The 15,309-nt window shown below is 48.7% G+C and overlaps 1 protein-coding gene across 5 annotated transcripts in view; it reads right to left on the bottom strand.

The window, feature by feature from the left end:
• LOC140462878 (rho GTPase-activating protein 39-like) overlaps positions 1-15,309 on the bottom strand; it is a 203,923-nt gene that overhangs the window by 25,862 nt on the left and 162,752 nt on the right. For all 5 annotated transcript variants that reach the window (XM_072556292.1, XM_072556294.1, XM_072556293.1 and 2 more), the window contains 2 exons: positions 13,882-15,208; positions 2,117-2,666 (listed from right to left, as the gene is read on the bottom strand). In XM_072556292.1, the coding sequence (XP_072412393.1) occupies positions 2,117-2,666; positions 13,882-15,208 (1,877 nt within the window). The remainder of the gene's footprint in view (positions 1-2,116; positions 2,667-13,881; positions 15,209-15,309) is intronic.

Here is a 15,309-nt window from a genome sequence, read left to right as displayed (position 1 = left end):
GAGAGGGACGGAATGGGAGGGAAGGAGGGAGAGAATGGGAGGGATGAAGGAAGAGACTGAGAGGGAGGGAGAGAGAACAATAGAGAGAGGAAAAGAGGGGGAGACAGAAAGAGAGGGAGAGAGAGAAAAAGAGAGACAAAAAGAGAGACCAAGAGTAAAAGTGGGAGAGGGAGTGGGAATGGAAGTGGGAGTGGGAGTGGGAGTGGGAGAGGGAGAGTGAAGGAAAGGGAAGGGGAGGGGGGAGGGGGAGGGAGGAGGGAGAGGGAGGAGGGAGAGGGAGGAGGGAGAGGGAGGAGGGAGAGGGAGAGAGCACGGCCCTCCATGCTGTGAGATCGTGGCATTTCCAGTTGCACCACAGAATGGCTTTGGCTTTAAAAACCGATCCTGAGGGTAACATCGACTCTTTGCTCTAAGAGGAGCAGGGCACTGAAATCCTCACCTCTGGGGAACTTTGTACCAAAAAACGCCTTTCACAATCTCAGAATGACCCGAAGTGCTTTAGGCAAATTAAGTGCTTAGAAATCTGGTCACTGCTATACTGTAGGAAACACAGCAGTGAATTTGGATGCAGCTCCCACAAACAGCAATACAACAATGACCAAATAATATACAAGCACTCTCGATAAACCGGCAAAAATATATACACTGAAATACTGCAAGTTCACTGTATTATCACAATCTCCAAGTCGGCAGTTGAGGGTGAGACTGAGAAGGCTCTCTGATTGCAAGTTTTATTTAAGAAAAAGTTGCATTATTATTGAAGTGATTTTTGCTGTAAATGAAGTCTAACAGTGATGTGTATGCACCCCATATATTATGTTTCTATTACCTACTGTGTGATTTTACATCATGTGCATCTCTTGATCAAGTAGAATATTTGATCAACCAGCTCACCAGCTCACAGATCATAAAAAGGTTTACTATATTTTGCAACACTGACTGGCTGGGACAGTGTAGAGAATGCCCTTACTTTTCCTTGAAATAGTACAGGAGCATCTTATCTCTCTCTGAGAGTCTGAGATTGATGCCTCAATTGAAAAACGGCACCAGTGAGATTGTAGCACCCCCCAAGCTCTGCATTTACTCAGCAGTCAGCTAAACCACTCGGTACATAGTCTGTGTGTTAGGGTTGGAGGTGAGGCAGCTAGAAATGGCTGCAAGCTTTGTTCATCACGGACAGTAGAAGAATTGATCCAGGGTTCCAGAGGGTGACTACTATCTAGTACATGTGCACACTTGTGGGCCTGGAGAGATTGGAAGGATCTTATTGACATTTTCCCACAGTGAGGCACGGCCCACTTAATCACGGCCAACACTCAGAGGGGACCGGAGAGAGGGGCAAGGGGCAGGAACAAAGCAGGTACAACATGAGGGGCGGCACGGTGGCACAGTGGTTAGCACTGCTGCCTCACAGCGCCAGAGACCCGGGTTCAATTCCCACCTCAGGCGACTGACTGTGTGGAGTTTTCACGTTCTCCCTGTGTCTGCGTGGGTTTTCTCCGGGTGCTCCGGTTTCCTCCCACAATCCAAAGATGTGCAGGTTAGGTGAATTGGCCATGCTAAATTGCCCGTAGTGTTAGGTAAGGGGTAAATGTAGGGGTATGGGTGGGTTGTGCTTCGGCGGGGCAGTGTGGACTTGTTGGGCCGAAGGGCCTGTTTCCACACTGTAAGTAATCTAATCTAATGGAAAAAAAACGTTAAAAATCCCAAAAGAACTGCAGATGCTGTAAATCAGAGTCAAGATTAGAGTGGTGCTGGAAAAGCACAGCAGGTCAGTCAGCATTTGAGGAGCAGGAAAAATCGATGTTTCGGGCAGGAGCCCTTCACCTGGAAAAAAATGAGAGCTAACATTTCAGATCTGGTGACCTTTCCTCAGGAGGACCTGAAACGCTAACTCTGACTTCTCTTCGGGGGTGCTGCCAGACCTGCTGAGCTTTTCTGTTTTAGTTTGTGGGAAAAATGTTACTTTGATATCCGAACCCCCCCCCCCCCCCCAGAACGTGGCAGTAAAGCACATAAATATGGAATATTACTTTTGTGAGCCCCACATTTGAATGAAACGACTGTTTAGGACAATGTGTCACTTGACAAGACAGAATACAGTAAAGTCACGTACTTTTCATGTCATGAGCAGGGTCGGTGTGCCGATAGATGTACCCTTCCAGGTAAGACTGGAACTTGGGTGAGGGAGAAAAGAAGGCTAGGCAGATGGCCATGAGTTCCCAGCCGTACGCCAGGCTTTGGTAGCACAGATTGTCCGTGGTTTGCCTGCACAGCTGGATGTAAAGCTCATCACGGATCCCCTGCGTTGTCCAGCACTTGGTGACAATCACCAGGGCGATGGGGACCCTCTCCATCCGGGTTTGCCGGTCACCCATGTACATCTGCACCAGCTTGAAGAGTTCACAGGCGTCTTTCTTGATGGTGCGGTCGTTGGTGACCAGCATTGGCTTCTTGATGGAGCCTCCGACCCAGGACAGCATGTTGGCGATGGACAGCCTGCGTCTGAAGATACCCCGAGTGTGCATGTTGAGGTGCTTGGCCGCCCAGTCTTCCATGCTCTTCTCTGGCAGGGGCTTGCGGAGTGTGGTGTAAGGAAAATGGTAGCCCACGTTGCACGTCTGCCCTCCTGGGTCGAGTTGTGAGCTGCTGCCAATGTTCTGGGACTAAGGGTGGGTGGGTGGGTTGAGGAAAGGAAAACAAGTGTTAGATTGTGCTTTTGTCAGCAACCGGGAATCAGATCCAGTTGCATGTTCTGACCACACCACTCCAAAATCCTGAGGAGTAATTAACCGAACTAGAATGAGTTCATCATTGGTTACCATCAACTGGAATTGGGAATACAGGAATACACCATTTGGCCCATTTCAGCTCAATTACAACTAAACTGTGCTGCAACTCCTTGCAACCATCTTGTTCTTGAAACCCTTTCAAACAAACATCATTCCCAGCTCGGAAAGATCTGACATGTGCCCAACATCTACAGACTTTAGGAGGAGAGATTTCCAGACTTCTACCAGAGTTGGGTGAATGTGTGTAGATGTGTACACGAGTGTGCGTGTATTTGTGAAAATACAGGTTGTTCTGTTCTAACGGGTGTTTCATTAATGCAAATTCGCTGTAATGTGGTTGACGAGTTAGGCACGCTTTTGAACCTTTTCAAACTTGTGTTGGCTGTAACGATATAACAGCACCAACACTTTAAGTGCTGTTTCTGAAGCATGATTTCACTAAAACGTGGGGGTTGCACAAGAACGCAACCATCATGTTACAGAAGAACTACCTGTATATGTATGTAAATATGTGAATGTAAGTGCATATAAATGTGCATGCATTTCTGTGGACCCACGCATATCTGCATGTGTGTGGCATATTGGCGTGCATAAGTGCGTTTGCATATCTGTGTGCGTGTGTGTGCGTGTGTATGTATGTATGTGTTTGGGGGGCTGGGGAGGTGGAGGTGGGGGGGGGAAACAGGTGGTGGAGGGCCTCATGTTTCCCTATTTTCTTTCCTGAGCTGTTTATGTTTTGGCTCTGTCCCATCTACCTTCATTCATGGCTCAAGAGACAGAGCAGCAGTTGAGGTTTTGCCCACGTACTCATGCTGTAAATGCAGGAATTTGTTTACCCCCAGCAATCTGGTATCCTTGTGTTCGAGCCCCATCAGTGCAAGCTGAAACATTTCAGCAAAATGTCTCTCTGTTCATCAATATTCAAATTCTGTCATGGCAAACAGACTTCCCTCCCCACCAGAGTTAGCAGTTTCTCTTTATTTCAACATCCCAAAGTTTTTTAACCTCCAGGAAGGGGCAGTGTTATCTGGATAAATAAGTGTCAGTAAACAAAGGTGGTCAGCTTTCTGGGGGGTGGGGGGGGGGGGGAGTTTGGTGACTTTATTCGAGACAGAACCGACCCTCACACACCAGGAAAGGCCCATGTTTTAATTTAATTGAAAGCTGGGATTTCAGACAGGGTGTCAGTAAGGACTTTCTAATTCATCCCCAAGGCTGGGAGTGTAACAGTGACTTGGGTTTTTTTTGAGATTAGATTCCCTACAATGTGGAAACAGGCCCTTCGGCCCAACGAGTCCACGTTGACCCTCTGACTAATCCACCTAACACTACGGGCAATTTAGCATGGCCAATTCATCTGATCTGCACATCTTTGGACTGTGGGAGGAAACCGGAGCACCCGGAGGAAACCCACGCAGACACGGGGAGAATGTGCAAACTCCACACAGTCAGTCACCCGAGGCTGGAATCGAACCTGGGACCCTGGTGCTGTGAGGCAACAGTGCTCATCACTGAGTCACCGTGCCACCCTTTTCTCTGGTGGATGACTGTGTGTGACTATCAGACACGGACAGCATTAAGCTCAAATGGTATGATCCAATCGTAGAATCCTACAGTGCAGATTGAGGCCATTTGGTTCACCAGGTCTGCATTGACCCTCCAAACAGCATCCCACCCCGACCCAGCAACCCCCACCCTAACCCATTTACCATGGTTAACCCACCTACTCTACCCATCTCTGAACTGCAGGAGGAAGCCCACACAGACACAGGGAGAATGTGCAAACTCCACACAGACAGTCGCCAGAGGCTGGAATTGAACCTGGGTCCCAGGTGCTATGGAGCAGCAGTGCTAACACTCTCAGCCACTGTGCCATGCATTCCTCCAATTAAATACCCTGTCAAAAATAATCAAGCTCTCAGTCACAGTCACGTGGGTGAGGTTACAGTGCATCAACAGTATTTGTGGAAATTGACCCATCCTTGGATTTTGTTGTCTGCAGAGGTGACTACTTCCAAAGTATTTCATTCGCTGTAAGGTGTTTGGGGACAAGCCAGTGGTCCTGAAAGGTGCTATCTCAATGCAAGTCTCTCTTCAATAAAGGAGATGGGAACAGGAGAGAAAATAATCGCACGTTCAACGATCTTGATCACTCCCGACGTTAAACATGAGCAAAAAGAAATGACTCATTCATTCGGAAAACGGCACTGCGTGGGGACATTAGAATAGAAAGTGTTTGTGGAAATTGACCCAGCCTTGGATTTACACACAGCCTTTCACAAGCTCTGGACGTCTCAAGGAGCTTTGCAATCAATGAATTACAGTCATGCTACTACGTAGGGAATTGAAATCAAAAGAGAAAATGCTGGAAAATCTCAGCAGGTCTGGCAGCATCTGTAAGGAGAGAAAAGAGCTGACGTTTCGAGTCTAACTGACCCTTTGTCAAAGCTAAAAAAAGGGAGAAATAGGGAGGTATTTATACTAGGCTGAGAGAAGGTGAGTCATGGCTCCAGAAGCAAGGATAGCAATAAAGAGGTGATAATGACAGTGCATTTTCCCAATTTCTCCCGTTTTTTAGCCTTGACAAAGGATCAGTTAGACTTGAAACGTCAGCTCTATCCTCTCCTTACAGATGCTGCCAGACCTGCTGAGATTTTCCAGCACTTTCTCTTTTGGTTTCAGATTCCAGCATCCGCAGTAATTTGCTTTTATTTAGGAAATTGAAATGTTTGACGCTGGAAAAGCACAGCAGGTCAGGCAGCATCTGAGGAGCAGGAGAATCGATGTTTCGGGCAAAAGCCCTTCATCAGGAATGTGGGAGGGCGGAGCAGGAACTCACAGATAAACAGGAGGGTGGGGTTGGGGGTGGTGGCAAGGTGGCTGGGAAGGTGATAGGTAGATGCAGGTAGGGGTTGATAGTGTTTAGGTCAGAGGGGAGGGTGAAGTGGATAGGTGGGAATGAAGATTGACAGGTAGGACAGGTCAAGAGGGCGGTGCTGAGTTGAAGGGTTGGATCTGGGATGAGGTGGGGGGAGGGGATGAGGAAACTGGTGAAGTTGATGTTGATCCCATGTGATTGGATGGTCCCAAGGCCTCGTCTCCCTAATAGCTATACAGTAAGCTCCCACGAACAGCAACATGATATTGACCAGATAATCTGTTTTACTTTTAGTGAGAGATAAACATTGGCCAGGATACCAAACGGAAAAAAGTCCCTGGTTCTCTTCAGAGTCATACAGGCATCCAGCATGCAAACAGACTTTTTAGTCCAATTAGTCCATGTGACCAGGTTTCCTGAACTAAGGTAGTCGGATTTGCCTGGATTTGGCCCATATCCCTCTAAACCTTTCCTATTTGTAGAGTGTTGTCACCAGATTCTTCATGTCCACCTCATCGTCAAGTCAACACTCCTGGCTTACAATATAGAAGACACGAAGTCTAATCCCTTTCCCCTTCTCGCTCCTCTGTATCCTTAGCTGCTCTCGAAGCAGCTATCCTTTTAAAAGGGAAACGTCAGGCTCTGATAGAGAATTGCATTCTCTTAGCCACCCACGGTGCAAGGACTTGCTTTCCTTCCGCTAACTTCCTCTGGAAACCTTCCTACCATGAGTGAACTTTGTCTCTCCCAGACTCCCCTGAAGAGAAACAAAAATCAGTGACTAAGGTTAAAGGGGTCCTAATTAATAACTCCCAAGGTGGGTCCTAATGAACAGACCACAAACAGAACACAGCAAAAGAATTTCAAACCGCATTTGCATTCAATCCGATTCAGTTCCCACTAACCCCTTCATTTTGATTTTGATGGGGTTTCACAACAATTATTTTTTGAGACAGTCACATTTTCTCTGGAATTTAATATTTCTGCTCATCCATTCAACTGCTGTCCATATTAGTGCTGGGCTTTTAAACCAACTGATTGCGCAGTGAACCATCTGATTCTCCTGCTTCGCTAACTGGCTTATTGCGAGACCTTCAGAACACGATCACTGGAGACTCTCAAGAGTCATACAGCACGGAAACAGACCCTTCGGTCCAACCAGTCCATGCTGACCATAATCCCAAGCTAAACTAACCCCACCTGCCCATTCTTGGTCCAGATCCTTCCAAACCTTTCCCATTCGTGTCCTTGGAAGAAAGTGAGGATTGCAGATGCTAGAGATCAGAGTCAAAGAGTGTGTTGCTGGAAAAGTACAGCCGATCAGGCAGCATCTAAGAAACAGGAGGATCGTCGTTTTGAGGATAAGCTCTTCATCAGCACTGCATCCACCACTTCATCTGGAGGTTCATTCCACACACTAACCACTGTGTCAAAAATCTGCCCATGTCTTCTTTTAAAATCTTTCTCCTCTCACATTGAAAGTATGCCCCGAGTCTTGAGATCCCTCACCCTAGGGAAAAGACACCTGGCATTCACTTTATCAATGCTCCTCATGATTTTATAAACCTCGAGAAAGTCATCCCCCAACCTCCTACGCTCCAGTGAAAGAAGTCCCAGCCCCTTATAGAGGTTTATAAAATCACGAGGGGCATGGATATGGTAAAGAGGCACGGTCTTTTCCCTGGAGTGGGGGAGTCCAGAACTAGAGGGCATAGGTTTAGGGTGAGAGGGGAAAGATATAAAAGAGACCTACAGGGCAACTTTTTCTCACAGAGGGTGGTGCGTGTATGGAACGAACTGCCAGAGGAAGTGGTGGAGGCTGGAGAATGACAGCATTTAAAAGGCTCTGGATGGGTATATGAATAGGAAGGGTTTGGAGGGATATGGGCTAAATGCTGGCAAATGGGACTAGATTAACTTAGGTATATCTGGTCGGCATGGACGAGTTGGACTGACTGGTCTATTTCCGTGCTGTACATCTCTATGATTCTATCCAGACCCTCCTTAAAACTCAAACCATCCATTCCCAGCAACATTCTGGTAAGTCTCTTCCAAACCCTTTCCTGTTTAATAATATCCTTAGTATTTGGAAGATGCCATTCTCGGTGTGATGGAGGAGCAAAGGGATCTCAAGAGAATAAATCACAAAAAATTGAGGAAAAGATATGTATGACGGGGTGACCACATTGACTATAACACCACATGTGGTGGTTGCCTGACAGGTTCGGTTAGTAAAGACAGTGACCTTCACAGGCCTGGAGCTCCAGCAGGTTTTGATTCTCTGTCTGGACTGATTGATTTGGCCTCAGTTGGAACCTTACAAGTGATCTCAAGGTCCATTGGCTGAAGTAAGGCAGGGGGAGGGGGGTGGAATTGAAACAAAAACACAGGCAATCCTCCTGCTCTCGATGACTCACAATGACCCCGTCTTGCAAATACAGATTTATGGGAATCAGGCGAAGACAAGATGGAACTCAGCTGCAATTAGCTCTTCAGTCAAACTGCCTGCCAAATCCCACTGCTCAGACCGCGGGTGAGATATGGTTGCTTGCAATGAAGCATTGACAGTCCTCTGGTGCTGTGCAAGTGCAGGGGTGGGAGAGACAGAAATTACAGATGCCTGAGCAATGCAGTGGGTCAAGTCAGGACGTGGGATAATTCCCAGGGATTACGTAGGGGAGCACGGCACAGGAACAGGTCACTTATACCAATTAGTCAGTGTTTTGAGGGGAACTTTCCTCATTTCAATCTATTGCTGTAATGTTCTGCTCCATTCTCTGCTGCACATTGCTTCCTTTAAGCGACACGATTTGGTTTAACCCCTCCATGTGACCGTCTCACTGCTTGTTGGGTGAAGACCTTTCTTGTGAAATCTCTATCGGATTTCTTGGACATGCCATCTCCAGTTACACTCTGCCCCACAAGAGAAAACATTCTTTCTATCAAGACTTTTCACAATTTCAAAGCCTTTTGAGGTCACCCACCATCCCCTCCCCCAGTCCGCTTCATTCAAGCAAAAAGTGACTTAGAAAAGTTAAACTCTTCTCGACACAGATACCCTTGTATTTCTGGTGTCGCTACTGTAAATTTTCTCTGCACCTTCTCAGGTGCCTCTAAGTCTTTCCTGATGAAGGGCTTTTGCCTGAAACATCGAATCTCCTGCTCCTCAGATGCTGCCTGACCTGCTGTGCTTTTCCAGCGTCACACTCTCGACTCTAACCTCCAGCATCTGCAGTCCTCACTTTCGCCTCTTCCAAAATACGGCAATCAGCACACAGCATTTAAATGCGGTTTAACCAAGGTTCGTTACAGGTTTAGCACAAACTTCTTACTCTTCAATTATATTTCCCGCGATGTAACATGTGGGGACTTGGTTTATGTTTTCTGTGGTAACCTTTTCCTCAGCCTTCGGTGATTTATACTCTTGAGATCCCACCTAGAATGGCATCTTCCAAACACTAAGTCAATTCCCTTTTTATTCCACTGAAATCTATTCATGTTCGTCTCTGCTTAAATTTCATTTCTCAACAAATTTCCTGCAAGGGATTCGTGAAGCCAAGGGGAAATTGGGTATCACCCAAATTCCCAAAATTACATATGAGCTATTTAAACAAAGGGACTGGCAAGTTTGGAGGGTGGATGGCGCAAAACGGTGGCTCAGTGGTTAGCACTGCTGCCTCACAGCGCCAGGGGCCCAGGTTTGATTCCAGCCTTGGGAGACTGTCTGTGTGGAGTTTGCACATTCTCCCAGCGTCTGCGCGGGTTTCCTCCAGGTGTTCCGGTTTCCTCCCACAGTCCAAAGATGTGCAGGTTAGGGTGGATTGGCCATACTTGAAAAATGCCCATAGTGCCCAGGGATGTGCAAGCTAGGATTGGCCATGGGAAATACAGGGTTACAGAGATGGGGTTGGGACTGGGTAGGATGCTCTTTGGAAGGTCAGTGTCTGCTCAATGAGCTGAATGGCCTGGTTCCACAAGGTAGGGATTCTATGTATGAAGATGCAGAACAGCAGTGGGATCCTGTGAACTATGACCAGCATTTTGGTTTTATCAAGGAAATGAAACATGCCAACAGTGTTGTAAAAAAAGTTGTGGGTGGCACAGTGGCTAGCACTGCTGCCTCACAGCGCCAGAGACCCGGGTTCGATTCCCACCTCGGGATTCTCCCCGTGTCTGTGTGGGTTTTCTCTGGGTGCTCCGGTTTCCTCCCACAGTCCAAAAATGTGCAGGTTAGGTGAATTGGCCATGCTAAATTGCCCGTAGTGTTAGGTGAAGGGGTAAATGTAGGGGAACGGGTCTGGGTGGGTTGCTCTTCGGAGGGTCGATGTGGACTTGTTGGGACTTGTTTCCACACTGTAAGTAATCTAATCTAAAAAATCAGGAATGAGAGTGCAAGCACTTATAAACAGGTCATCTTATCTAAGGTTGAATCATTAAAATTCTGAGAAACGAATTCAAAGCCTACTATTACCTTCTCACATTCTCTTTAACCATCACGGCTTTTAGTTATTCATTAGAAACAGAGAAATAAAGGCATGAATAGTGGTGTTGTGCAATGGCTCAATCTGACTCTGGGTTGCCATGGTAATGTACTTTTTCCACACACGTTGTGCTCTGGGTGCTAATGGTACAAACTCCAGCTCTTCGCTCACCATATTGCTGACCAGGAATCTCTCCGGCCATTCACGCCCCCTGTGGGGGGTGTGTCAAAAGGATTTACAGAATGTTACTGCCACGTTGGTCATGGGCTTTTGGTCAAACCACATTTAGAGTATTGAGAGTAACTTTGGGCCCCATACCTCAGGAAGAATGCATTGACCCTTCAGAGGAGGTTCACAAGAATAATCCCGGAATGAAAGGCTTAACATATGAGGAATGTTTGAGGACTCTGAGACCATCATTGAAGGAGTTTAGAAGGATGAGGGGCAGCGGACTGAAACTTACAGAATACTGAATGGTCTGGACAGAGTGGATTGTTAGGAAGATGTTCCATTGGTAGGAGAGACGAGGACCCGAGGGCACAGCCTTAGAGTATGGGGAAGACTCTTTAGAACTGAGGTAAGGAGAAACTACTTTAGCCAGAGAGTGGGGGATTCTATGGAATTCCTTGTGACAGAGGCTGCGAAGGCCAGGTCATTGAGTACATTTAAAACAGAGATGGATAAGTTCTTGATTGCCAAGGGGATCAAAGATTATGGGGAGAAAGCAGGGAAATGGGGTTAAAAACCTATCAGCCACGATCGAATGCCAGTGCAGATCCGATGGGCCGAATGGCCTAATTTCTGCTCCTATGTCTTACAATTACCAATTCACATTCCCTGGCCACTAAGTTCTGAAATGGGACTCGAACCCAGAGCTTCGGACCTAGAGGTTCAGGGGCAAAACTACCCACTGTGCCACCCAAAGCACGGATATGGGCATTCAATCCATAGATACAGTCGAAAACAAAAGGAAAATATTGGATGCTGGAAATCTGAGATAGAATAGAAAATACTGGAAATACTCAGCTGGTCAGGCAGCATCTGCAGAGAGAGCAACAGCATTAATGTCTCAGGCCCACAACCTTTCTGATGGTCTTCAAGTCTGATGAAAATTCTTGGAGTGTTTCCCTCTCCAGAGACGCTGCCCGACCTGATGAGCATTTCCAGCTTTTATTGCAGGTCACTGGGGTCAAGGGTCACACAGTTCCGGTTTTAGCTTGGTGTCCAGACAGCAGCAACCAGTTCAGGGTCTCTGGAATATGTAGTGATTTACAGCACAGGTGATGAATGAGTGAGTGTGGTACCCATGAGTATACAGTTAGCCGAATCGTTTGAGGTAGTTTACCACTGAATATGTATTGGAAACGTGTAGAATTATCTGTTGAGAAATTATATTGCCGACAGCAAGGACCATCCCATTCCTACACACCCTCAAATCCCTTGGTACGTGCTGACAAACCACCTCATCTAAAGGTGTTTTATAATCCACCTATTCAGAGATGACAAAACATCGAGAGATGAGGCGGTTCTTCAGCCCATTACCCCCAAGAGGTCAGAGGATGCAAAGAAATGAACAGTTTAATTACAGACCATAACATTTCGCGGTAATGTGGTGAGAAACAGTATTACGCAAACTCTGCTGGGACACGAACCCTGACCTCCTGGCCCAGAGGATGGGACACTACCACTGTACCAGAAGACCCCTTAATCGCCTCATCATTGTAACCAGCAGGAAGCTCCTTTGCTTCCATGCCAGAAACATCAGTATCTCCAAGTTCTTTGTGAGAGCTTAATTTCAGTTCCAACAACCTCTGGGGAGATCCCAGGCGTACATTTGGTTCTGGCAACCTCACCTCGGTAAGGATATACTGCCCCTGGAGGTTTTCCAGTGCACATTCCCCAGACTGGCAGCAGTGCCAAAGGGTTACAGTAAGTAAGGCTGGATTGCAGAAGCAGAGTGCTCATTTACTGCCACCCGAGGTAGTGATGGAGCCAACTTTGCATTTTAAAAAAATCTATTTCTGGGATGTGGGCAGCGGTGGCCTGATAGTACTTAATGCCCATCTCTACAGCCCATTGTTAGGAGTTAAGCTCCTTACTGGGGGTCTCAAGTTACATGTAGGCCAGACTAGCTCAGTACTCTGGTATCCCTCTCTTAGAAACATAGAAAGTAGGAGCAGGAACTAGACCATTAGTGAACCAAATGGCTTTTTTTCCCTTACAACTGATAAGCCTTAATTCCTTATTTGTTACTGGATTAAAATTCCACCATGGCAGGATTTCAGCCCAGGTCGCAGAACATGACTGGCAGCAGAAACGGCAGCAGGACCTTGATCAGCTGGGCAAGTGGGTCAAGACATGGCAAATAGGGTTTAATACAGATAATGTGAGGGGTTGCATTTTGGAAAGTCAAATCAAGGTAGGAGTTTCATGGTGAATGGTAGGGTGGAACAGAGCGACGTTGGAGTTCAGGTGCACGGTTATCTGAAAGTGGAGTCAAAGATCGACAGGGTGGTGAAGAAGGCTTTTGGGACACAGGCCTTCATCAGTCAGGGCACTGAGTGTAGCAGTTGGGAAGTTATGTTGCAGTTGTACAGGACATTGGTGACGCTGCACTTAGAGTACTGTGTTCCGTTCTGGTCACTTTGTTATGGGAAGGACGTTATTAAACCGGAAAGAGTGCCGAAAAAGTTTCCAAGGATGTTGCCAGGACTCGAGGGTCTGAGTTATAGGGAGAAGTTAGAGCACAGGACATGGATTAGATTTGATTCCCTACAGTGTGGAAACAGGCCCTTCGGCCCAATAAGTCCACACCGACCCTCCGAAGAGCAACGCACCCAGACCCGTTCCCCTACATTTACTCCTGACTAATGCACCTATCACTACGGGCAATTTAGCATGGCCAATTCACCTGACCTGCACATCTTTGGACTATGGGAGGAAACCGGAGCACTCGGAGGAAACCCACGCAGACACGGGGAGAATGTGCAGACTCCACACAGTCAGTTCTCCGAGGTGGGAATTGAACCCAAGTCCCTGGTGCTGTGAGGCAGCAGTGCTAACCACTGAGCCACCGTGCCGCCCCTTATACACCTTATAGAGGTGTATAAGATCACGAAAGGTATGGAAGGGCGCATGCACTCAGTCCATTTCCTAAGGGTGGGGAATTGAGGACCAGAGGGTATCAGTTTAAGGTTAGAGGGGAAGGAATAAAAGGGAACCTGAGGGGCAACTTAATTTACACAGAGGGTGGTACGCATATGGAATGAGCTGCCAGCAGAAGTGGTTGAGGCGAGTACATTAACAACATTTAAAAAGCATTTGGATAAATAATACACGGATAGGAAAACTTTAGAAGGAGATGGGCTTCACAGCACCAGGGTCCCAGGTTCAATTCCCACCTCGGAGAACTGTCTGTGTGGAGTCTGCACATTCTCCCAGTGTCTGCGTGGGTTTCCTCCGAGTGCTCCAGTTTCCTCCCATAGGCCAAGTGCAGGGGAATGGGGTAAGCCATTTTGGGGATCTGCACGGACCAGTTTGGGCCAAAGGGCCTGTTCTCCATGCTGTGGGACTCTATGACTCTCGATGGAGGAGTCTCGTGATAATACCACTAGGCCATCACCTCCATCTCCAACAGTGGCTTGACTCATGCAACACCTTCTCACTGGAACCACATTAAACAACGACCTGCCAACATTACATAAAAAGCACAGAGTCGATCGTCCCCTACCTGTGGCTGGTTCCGAACGGGACTCGGGAGAGACAGACTAATCTGACTCGTCAAGCTTCTTTCCAATGAATGGCTGGAAAAGTCCACCTTTTCAAATGTCCTTTTCTGACGGATGACTTCCTGCCGCGAGGACAACTCGCTGTCGACCGAGGCTCGCATGTCCGCCCCCAACTTGTGCAGCGACCGGTTGCTGGCCACAATGTCTTCCTTGGAGCCGCGGGCGGTGTACTGCCTGAGGTGACGGCCCTCAGACTGCAGCCGGATCTTGTGGATGTCGGCCAGAATGCAGCTCTCGGCCAAGTCGGCGTTCAGGCTGGACCGGCTCCCCTGGACCCCTGCGGTCACTGTCCGACCCACCACCGCCCGCATCTCTGCCATCAGCTTCTCGTTCAGAACGTTGAGCTCGCTGCTGCTGCCCAGAGAGCCCGGCCTGGCCTGGCCCGCCACCGTCTTCCTCCCTTTCCTCCTCCTGAGGCTGGGCGAGGGGCCGGTGGAGTAGCCAGAGTCCTGGTGGCTGACCACGGAGGTGGGGTACTCCTGAGACTGCACGCTGCTCTGGCGACTGTGCAGCTCGGCACCCTTCACTGAGTTCACATCCAGGGCCTTCCACGGCTGCCTGTTGCTATCCTTGGCCAGTAAAGGGGCTACCGCTGGGAGTCGGCCTGCGCTGTCGCAGTCGGAGGAGGAGGAGGGGGCTGCCTGCTTCGAGGACGGGTCAATGTTCACCATCTGCTTGATGTACTCCCTCCCAGCCGGGCTGTACTCCGTACTGGATGGCTTCCTGGCGTGCCTGGCGACGAGCTGCTGCTGGTAACCGGGGCCCTGGAGCAGCTTGGTCACCTGAGGCCCTCTGTCAGAGGCCTGGCCCGCTCCAGCCCGGTGAGGCCCGGATTCGGCACCGGGCCCGCTCCCTTGGTCCACCTCCATGGGGGGCTCGTCGTAAATGGGCGACTCGATGGGGGGCTCGTCGTAAATGGGAGCCGAGGAGGCGCACTTCGGGGACAGAGGCCTGGCCGGGCCCGGTTGAGCCTTCTGGGAAGCCTGGCACGGGGGGACGCTGGTCAAAACGAGGCAGAAGCCGCCGTTCTCTGTCTTCTTCAGATGCAGGGAGGGCTTGGGTTCGAGGGGGCACCCCGCTGTTTTACTGCCCAGCGGGAAACAGCCTGGCTGCTGGGCCTGACCCACGGCCTTGCTTGGCTGGACGGCTCTCTGGCCGGTGACCGGAGGGGAGCTCTGCTGCTGGGTAGAGACGGAGCTCGTTCCGCTGTCGACCTTCACCAGCATCGCTGCCTTGGTGCCTGGGGAAGGCTGCCACGGGGAGTTGGACCTGAGGAAGATGACAAAGGTCACATTTAGCATCACACAACTCACATCGCTGAGCGTTAAAAACACCCGGAACAGAACCTTAAAATCAAAATACACACAGTT

Source organism: Chiloscyllium punctatum, chromosome 37, assembly GCF_047496795.1.
Source record: "Chiloscyllium punctatum isolate Juve2018m chromosome 37, sChiPun1.3, whole genome shotgun sequence".
Lineage (NCBI taxonomy): Eukaryota > Metazoa > Chordata > Chondrichthyes > Orectolobiformes > Hemiscylliidae > Chiloscyllium > Chiloscyllium punctatum.
The sequence above is the reverse complement of the archived record's forward strand: the minus strand, read 5'-3'. Positions and strand labels throughout refer to the sequence as shown.